The sequence below is a fragment of the Phoenix dactylifera genome, chromosome 1, assembly GCF_051530095.1.
Source record: "Phoenix dactylifera cultivar Ajwa chromosome 1, Ajwa_hap1_PhDact_Kaust_v1.1, whole genome shotgun sequence".
NCBI classification, from domain to species: domain Eukaryota; kingdom Viridiplantae; phylum Streptophyta; class Magnoliopsida; order Arecales; family Arecaceae; genus Phoenix; species Phoenix dactylifera.
In genome coordinates, this window is record NC_143190.1 from 73821753 (window position 1) to 73831464 (window position 9712).

The 9712-nt window shown below is 38.0% G+C and overlaps 1 protein-coding gene across 1 annotated transcript; it reads left to right on the forward strand.

Moving 5' to 3' along the window:
- The first annotated feature begins 2447 nt into the window (after positions 1–2447).
- Positions 2448–4624, forward strand: LOC103709429 (putative 2-oxoglutarate-dependent dioxygenase AOP1). The gene is made up of 3 exons (XM_008794752.6): positions 2448–2968; positions 3157–3481; positions 4168–4624. Exons 1-3 carry the CDS (start codon positions 2583–2585, stop codon positions 4450–4452), a joined length of 996 nt encoding a protein of 331 aa, XP_008792974.3. The 5' UTR covers positions 2448–2582; the 3' UTR covers positions 4453–4624.
- Positions 4625–9712: the final 5088 nt, after the last annotated feature.

Below are 9712 nucleotides of genomic sequence, written 5' to 3' on the forward strand. Positions count from 1 at the left end.
CGTAAGAGAGGACAGAGGTGATGGCGAAGAAGAGGAGAGGGACGGTTGAGGAGGAGGAGGAGGCGAAGGCGGCAGCGACGGCGGAGAAGGACGAGGGAGGAGGGAAGCAGTCAGAGAGGAGGGAGGAGGTGGGGTTGAGGTAGTTGTGGAGGTGGAGGAGGTTGGAGAGCATCCACCATCATCTGATAACCAAGTTTGCATGCACAAACAATTGCAATTTACTTTTATTTTTTTGTTCTCTAATTGATACGAAGCCTTCGGTCTTGGAAGCCATCCAAAGCAGAGGAATGGATTTCGATGACAAAGACAACAGCAACAACAAGTGGGTTTCTCTTTTTGTTTAATGTTTGAAATATTTTTATATCGTTATTCATCTTCATGAGTGCTTGATGAGACTGTTAGCGAGGAAAAGTTGGGCGTTGGATTGGGAATGGAATGGTCATGATGTTGATGGTTTTTTCGAAATCTCTGGTTTTGGTCATGTTTTGATTGATGCGTTTGATGTAGTCGATGTCTAATTTTTTTGTCCTTTCTTTCCCGATAAAAATTTTAGTTTTGTTTGAAAGTGTGCTTTAGAGGGTATGTTAAATAGGTCGGATTAGACTGGTTTGGACTAAACATGTTAAACAGATCGGGTTGGGCAAATAGGTTAAATAGGTCGGATCAGGATGGGTTGGGCTAAACAGGTTAAACAGGTCGGGTCGGGTTGGACAAACAGATTACTTGTTTATTAAACAGGTAAACGGATCAGGTCGGATTGCCTATTTATTAAACATGACAGGTACATGTTATAATTCCTGACCTGTTTAATAAACAGGTCGAGTTCAAGTTTATGATTTTCTGATCCGACTTGCATTTAACCCAACTCGTTTATATCCGACCCGATCCGATTGCCATCCCTAATACCGAGTTACTATTATCTACTGGTGGGAGTCATATGCTGAGCTACTGTTACTCGCTGGCGGGATTATACATAGCAATCTGAGAGTTCATAAATCATATCATACTTTTCATGAACCATATATCATAAATAGGTTGGAAAAATAAATAATGGTATTTTTATGTGTAATTATGCTACAAATATCATTTTCATGCAATTTTTTACATCATCATAATTTAGGTGCGCCGTATAGCACTCATGAAGGATGTTATTTAGTCAAAATCATGCAACATTTGCTAACATAAGCTTGATTCTAATTTTTGAGAAACATAATTAGTAGTATATAATTTTATATTCAAATAATTTCATGTATTTAAAACCATAAGATTGGTTCGGGTCGCTTGCCTCGGTCCAAAATCCTAATTTCGTCCGACAATTTTTCTGTATCTATCAAACATTTCAAAATGTATTATTTATTATTCATTAAATTAAAACTCCGAAATTGGCTGTCAAGTTCCAACCAATAATTTGAGCTAAAGCCTAATATTAAGCAGAGAGAAGATACACCCTGAACGTGGGTCTCTCTTAATTATTATTTTATTTGCTTATTTTATTTTTTATATATATATATATATATATATTATTTATTTATATTTTTTTCTTCTTTTTTTTTTCTTCTTTTTCTTTTCTTCTTCTTCCTGAAGCTTCTTCTTGTTTCTTTTCTTTTTTCTTCCTGATAAGACTAATTGATGATAAGACTGATCTTGACCCTGATGCATCCATAGCCAGTTGGATCCCGTTTAATTAAACTCTGATCCCGTTTAATTAGAATCCACATCTTGACAAGTATCACTTGTAAATTCTGATAATCACAAGGGCATTAAGATTATTGTACGGCAGTGAAAGATTGCCTTGATGGAGGGTGACTCTTCACGGGTGTAACTAATCACGTCGTTTGGTCTCTGGAGAGGGCTATAAATAGCCTGTCAGACCCCTTCTCTAATATATCTATTAGGAACTCTCTTTCCAGAAGATCTCTCGCTAATCTCTATCGAGATCAGAGAAAATCTCGTTTGATAGCGGCTGCAGATCACATTACAAACATTTCAAAGTTCAATTCAAGATGGATTTAGCGAGTTAAGGTATGAGTTATAATTCATTAAGTTTAATCATTCCATCATAGCTGCTTTCGTTATAAAACATGCCTAATTACAATTAGTTTTTTTAATTGTCTTTTTCTTTGTGTAACGACAAAAAAAAAAACACTTGCAGAATGATATCTATCACCTTCGTCACCTGGACCAGAGGAGTGAGGTCCGATTCTAATGGAATCGGCCTCCCGAGGGTAGGTTAGGTGGGAAATGGAGATAAAAAACAAAATCCGAGGACACGCGAATCAAAAAGTTTCATTTCCGAGTTGTTTTTAGTGGCAGGCCGCAGCGTGATATGTCTCAAAGCGATCATGTGAGGAGGAGACATGATGTGACCCAATAATATTTTATGGCATGGTAGATGTAAAAAAATCGGTTCCTTTGCATTTAAGATTAAAAAAATTTGGCATCGTGCAAATCCATTCAATCTATTGCGCAACCACCTACCTGCTCCAGCTTGAATTCTGTTCATTTCACCGGAAGTTGACTTAAATTGATTCAGATAGAACACGAGAGAGATAAGACTCAGAACAAGACCGAAGGAAAGAAAGATGGGCGCAGAAACGGCAGCAAGCGAACGCCGTCTCTCCAAGATCGACTTCTCCGATGTCAATTCTTCCAACCCAGGAACGCGTAGCTGGGCTGCAGTTCGAGCTCGCGTGATGCAAGCCATGGAGTCCGACGGTTGCTTTGAGGCTGTCTACCCGCGGATCTCCTCCGAGCTCCGTGACTCCCTCTTTGGCACTGCCATGAAGGAACTCTTCGCCCTTCCTCTTGAGACCAAGCTACAAAACATCTGCGACAAGCCCTTCCACGGCTACCTCAGCCAGATTCCCTACCTCTCTTATGAGAGCCTGGCCATCATGGACGCACCGTTTTCCTACGGCGCCCAGAGCTTCACCAGCCTCATGTGGCCCAGTGGAAACTCCACCTTTTGGTACAGTACATTGCACCCATATATATATATATATATATATATATATGCCTATGTTTTTCTTTCCTTTTTCTCAGTTACCAGTAGACTAGATTCAGATAGACCATCCTAAGCAGAAAAAAAAAAGAAGTGCACTAAGTCATATAGATGGATGGATAGTTGATTTCCTTTCGGTGTACGTATTTGGCTAGTGAGACGGTGCAGTCGTTCTCAGAGCAAGTGATGGAGCTGGAGGAGACGGTCCGGAGGATGGTATTGGAGAGTCTTGGGGTGGAGAAGTACTGCGTGGCTCAGACGGAGTCCACGAGGTTTCTGCTTAGGGTCTCGGAGTACGGGGCGCCTCAGGGAGAGGAGGAGAAGAAGCTGGGTTTGGTTCCTCACAGGGACAAGAACACGCTAGCCATCGTGTGCCAGAACCAAGTGGATGGACTTGAGATAGAGACAAAGGATGGGGAGTGGATTCCGGCCACTCCCTCGCCGGCATCCTTCATCGTCATCGCCGGGGATGCCTTCAGGGTATGATGCATTTCTTTCTCTGCTTCTAAAAACCAGCTTTCGCCGTTGCTGTTGTTAAAAAATAAAATGCCTTAATCGACTTCCCTCGACGCACACAGAGATCCTGAATTACGAGCCATTAAAGTAGGATATTGCGGCCATGTGGATCTTGTCCGATGAAATCACCACTTGTCCTAAAAATAAGATAAATTTATTTATATATTTTATATTTTTGTACATTTCTTCTCACGGAGCCGAATTTTTTTTTAATGGATCAGTTTAGCATGCGAAAATTTTAATAATAGAATTAAAGCGAAGACAGAATTCGAACTCAGGATCGCTGCCCTAATTACCATGTTGAAATCATGAGATAGATTTATTTATATATTTTATATTTTCTTAGAGAGTTTAACATGGCATGGTGCATAACCTATCACGAAATCTCAGTCCAAATTAAAGGAAATTAACTTAGTTTCTACCCCATGTAAAGACATGAACCGTAGTCATTTGAACAGCTTAATCATGTATTATACCATCTTTTAGCAAGAGGAAAAGAAACATTAATGATGGCTTTACTAGCTAGGAAAACCAATCCAAAGTGTTACAATAACAGGGAATAATTCGTTATGGTAAGGCGAAAAAAGAATAATAATAATTAAAAAAAGGCATGATTACTTACCGTTGCTGTCTGTTAAATTTTGAGCTAGGCATGGACCAACGGCCGAGTGTATTCGCCGTTGCATCGCATCGTGGTGGGTGGAGACACAACGAGATACTCGGCCATCATATTCTCAATTCCGAAGGATGAAGTGGTGATCCAGGCGCCGCCGGAGCTGGTCGATGAGGAGCACCCATCTCTCTTCAGGCCCTTCCTCTACAACAAGTATGTGCACTACTGCGTCTCGGAGGAGGGCATGAAGGTGAAGTGTCAGCTGGATTCTTATTGTGGCGTGGATGCTGAGAATCTTGAGAAGCAGGGAGATGAGGCCTGAGACTGGGAGCAGTGGGAGCTCCACCACATCTTCTCTCTTTTAATAATGAGAGCAAATTATTGTGCCTCTTAATTTGTTTTCCAACGACTCTATATGGAAAACGCTAAAGATCTACTAAGAGAGCTTATTAATCAAAAAAAAAAAAAAAAATCCAAACTTTCTCCTGTATCAACTGCTTATTTTCCTCACTAGATTGTATGAACTACTTCCGAAGGTCAAGCAGTCCCCGTATTTTATTTAGATCTTAGTTGAAACCAAGGTATAATGATCAATTAAGGGATATCTCTTTTCCTACCCTATCAATTAATTCCTTGATATGCTAGTGCAAGCCTTTAAGAGATAAATATTGTTTTGCGTTGTGATGATAAGAATTAAAGGGGTATCATTGCAAAAGATATCCCTTTAATTCACTACATTAATTCTCTAGAAATGTGCCAATGTTGCTGCTATTAGTTTACAAAGGTAGTCATCTTCCTCATTATAATCATCTAAACTTCCTTCCACGCATGAAATAATCTATAATAAGGGAACATCCTTCTGTGTACAAGGGAAGAATTAATATAAGAGACATGTTTTAGCTGCACTACAAATGGGAAAGAGCAAGGCCCGCATGTGCCTTGAAGCTTCCACCTTCTTGGTTTCATTGGTTCGCTTTTGCTGCCGTTGTGTTGTATATCTTTCGGTGAGCATAATCAATGGGACATGCTCAATGTGACACTGAATATAGACTCGTATAGATCTTCATACATTTCTCTCGTTTAAACCTTAGCATCTTCGCCGAGCTAAGCATCTAAATTCATTCAGATCCAATCACAGATACCATAAATCTAATTATAAATACCATAATTAGTCATGGTCAGTCCAAATGGATCCATGCTGCAGTATCTCTTAGTCCATATGACTATGAGACAGATCCGCTCTAATACTATTTGTAGTAATCAAGGACCTCATTCAAAAAAATTAGTTAGAACGTATTATTCGAGTTTCTTGGTTTTGTACAAATATCTAGGATATATCCATTGCATAGTCGATGTGGGACTAAACACATGTCCGTACAGATCTTTATAGTGAATTTTTACCACTTTGAGATCCATGAGACCATGTAAGAAGCACAAGTGACCACTTAAGATGGTGTTTGGCGATCCAACTAAGATCACTGGCAATCCTTATTCTGAAGCAATCTGATTTTTGATGATTTAAGATCACCATATTTGGTATGCTACGTTCCAATAATCAAAGATTTTCGGATATGCATGAGTAATCTGTTTGGTATTCCACAAAAATTGAAGATCACTGACCATATAATACCAAAATTATCCCTAATATACTCCATAAAAATATATTTATTAATCATATAAAATATATTTATAATAAAATATTAACATATTTATTAATATGTTAATTATGAGGATATTTTAATAAAATATATTTATTAATCCTATAAAGGTATACTAATTGTTATTATAGAACTAATATTTTTATTTATGGTTTTAATATATTATTTTTAATACTAATATTTATTTTGATTTAAAAAATAAGGCAAATAGAAGTCATATATTAAATAATTCCATTATATAAATATAAAGTATAATAATATATTTTTATTATAATTTTAAATTATCATTGAGTAATAATATGACAATTATTTGATTAATAATATAATATATTATAAATATAATATATCATATCAATATAATGTACTATAATATGCACAATACTAGTATCATATATTAACAGTGTATTGATACTAATTTTTCTAGCTGGATTGAAGGATATTTTTGTCTTTAAATTTTAGTCCAAGATGGTTGTCCTGAGGTGATCTTAGATATCTGACCTCAAGGACAGACATTCTATCACTGGATTGGATGGTGATTTGAGGAATTTGAGGAATGAAGGTGATTTGGGATTACTGCCACGTAGGATCATCATGGTGCTACCAAATAGGGCAATCTGGTCACCACCACCCACCCTTGATCTTGCAATCATCACCTTATATCAAATACTCCCTAAAGTTTTTTTTGTGTGTGTGTGTTATTTTTGAGTAATATGGAGAGAATGTCTCCGTTGAAATTTGAAGTTTCGATCCAAGGACATCTCTCCTACTCCGAGTATTTGAGTTGGGTCATGTGGAAGGCCTTACTAGCCCAGGATGAATTTTGCCCTAGCAAATTTAGAAAGTGTTAACGGAATGACCGGGATCTGACCGGATCTAATCTTCCCCTAATCCACTTGAATTTTCTTCGTCGCAGCTTGGAGGGGGATGTTCATTTTCCCTTTTGAATATCTTTATGCTGACGGAATACTAATTCTACATTATACGATCCACTTGAATTTTCTTTCGCGCAGCTTGAAGTGGGACGTGAAATTTTTTAAATATTTTTACGTTTATGCAATACTAATTCTAAATTATATTTCTCTGTTTGTTGATTTGCATTAAGAAAAAAGATACGTTAGAGATCCCTTCCGTGTGCACACGCTCACAAACACATGCACACAAACTGCTATGATCGTTTTTCACGTTCCGTAACGAGTATTGAGGATTTCTGAATAAAGTTTAATAACGAATATTCTTAGCGCATGTGCATTTGAATTTTGGCGTATATGGTGACCCATGAGACATGAGTATGGTTTGGTCTAATTCTTCCCATAATATTGTCCTACCGAGAGAAGAATCAACTGCATGTGATTTGACTCATTTTGGCTTGTTTTCTATGTTTTGAATTCGTTTGGTTTGTAAAAAGTTTTTTTACTAAAATATTTTTTTAAAAGCTAATATCTAAATATATATAATTTGAAAAAATAATTTTGTATATTTAGTTGGCCATTAAAAATGTAGTACATTTCAAAATGGCTTAAAATCAACTGCATGTGATTCGACTCATGTTGGCTAGTTCTCCATATTTTGAACTCATTTGGTTCACAAAAAAAAAAAATTCTTACTATTTTTTTAAAAAAACCAATATCTAAATATATATAGTTTGAAAAATAATTTTTTATATTTGGTTGGCCACAAAAAATATAGTACATTTCAAAATGACTTACATTTAGTTGCACATCTATTTATTTAAAAAATATATAAAATATTTATTATATTTTTAATAAAAAATTATTATCGAGTTTAGCTTAAGAATATATTTAAAAAATATTTTAATTTTAACCTAAAAAAATATTTTTTTACATCCTACATAAAATTTTTTATATAATATATGTATAAATATATATATATTTTCGAAAGCCCCAAATAAACTTCTTTCTCCGCGAACTAGAGGCTTGCTATTGCTGCTAAACCGAGCCGTCAAGGAAAGGGGAGAGCTTTCGTAGGGGTGTCACTTTTGTATGGTGTGGCATGCAATGTGATCGCCAGATCCTGTTCCTAGTGCAGTAGAATAAGTAAAGAGAAAAGTGATGGAATATTACTGCATCTTCGAATCATTATGCTCACTTAATAGAGCTCATGTCACGAAAAAGAAATCAATCAGGTGGGGCGTCACACTCCATCCTGCAAAGGCGGGATGCAAGTGGATTAGGTCAACAATCAACATCATATGGCTCTGCATGTTTAGGTCAATAATCAACATCAAGTGGCTTTGCACCACATATGCTCTTGGTGTCATATTTGAACCGAGGTAGAAGCACAACTCGAACGATTCTAAGGTTAGCTAGAAATAGACTAAGCAGGCTAGTTGAGACGTTGGGCACTGGACTCTTCCATTGGGTAGCCTGTAAGAAGTCCAATTGCTGAAGAATTTCCGACGAAGGACCCTTCAATGCCTAAGTCAAAACAACGAGGCAACAGTATAAAAGGAAGAAATTTAAGCAAAGTGAGACCTTTTGTGAGAAGGGTAGCATATTGTATACCTCAGGTCCCTCAAATCATTCTCTTATTTAAGGGAGCCAACCTTGTCGTCACCTGGGCCAACGTAATTGCAATAATGTTAGGTAGTGGCCGGTGATACTGTTGCCCAGATAGACAACCCAAGAGGGGGGGTGAATTGGGTCTTAAAATAATTATAACAATTAAAAGGTTTGTGAATAACTAATTAATGCATTTTGCAAGTGGATTAATTAGATGCTATGTGCAGTGTATGAAATGAAAGTAAGAGACAACAAGACAATCACAAACACAAGAAAATTTATAGTGGTTCGGAGCTAACCCTTGCTCCTACGTCCACTTCCCAAGCCTCACTTGGGAATTCACTATAACCCCTCGGATTACAGCCGGTTGTTTTACAAGCTCACAACCTAACTTGTTGTTTTACGAGATCACAACGAACTCGGTCGGTTTTCCCAGGCTCACCGACTAGAACCACCCGATTATTTTTTCGGGATCACAATCAAACCCTTACACGTTGGTTTCAACCTAGGCTCACCAACAAACCTTTAGACCCTTGATTCAATCCCCTGATTGAATCAAGTAAGGAACAAATGGATTGAAAAATAAACAGAAAAATACAGCTTCTAAACAAGCAGATATTTAGCGATATAAATAAGAGAGAAGTTAAGAGCCCTCAAACGAATTTATGAAGATGTAGAGGAGGGCTTCTCGAACTCAAGGTCTCCTCTTGAATGTCTTGAAGACTTGAAGACTGAAGGAGACTTCTTTAATGCTGGGAAGAGTTGGTTGGATGGAGTTAATGGCCCTCTTCCTTCTTTTCCGTGTATGCTCTTTGAAATCAAATGGTAGCTAGAGATTTCTTGTTTTCTTTGAATGGAATGTCGCTTCTCTACCTTGCTACAGTTCTCTGTGGCTATTTAAGCCATTCTCCACGGAAACTAGCCGTTAGACACAATCTTCTAGCCATTCTGCACATTCTGCACATCCTGATAATGTTTCCGTTGGGATCGGAGTCGACTCGCGCGATCTGGAGTCGACTCGGCTGCAGCAGGAGTCGACTCATGCTTCTCTGGAGTCGGCTCGGCAACTGTTCCGGATTTGAATTAAAGTGCTCTTCTCGACTGGGAGTCGACTCGACTTAACCCGGAGTCGACTCCCCAAAGTCTGGAGCTGACCTGGCACTTTTGGAGTCGACTCATTCCAAAGAATCCATAGATGTATTCTTCAACTTTGCTCACTCGAGTCGACTCGAAAATTCTGGGAGTCAACTCGGCGCTCAGAGTCCGAACTCCCGATCTTCTGTCTTTTGACTCGTGCCGTCCTGGAGTCGACCGAACTGTTTCGGAGTCGACTCGGCTCTCAGTATCCAAAAAACAGTCTTCTGTCTTTTTGGGGTAGCATTGTCTTGGAGTCGACTCGAACTGT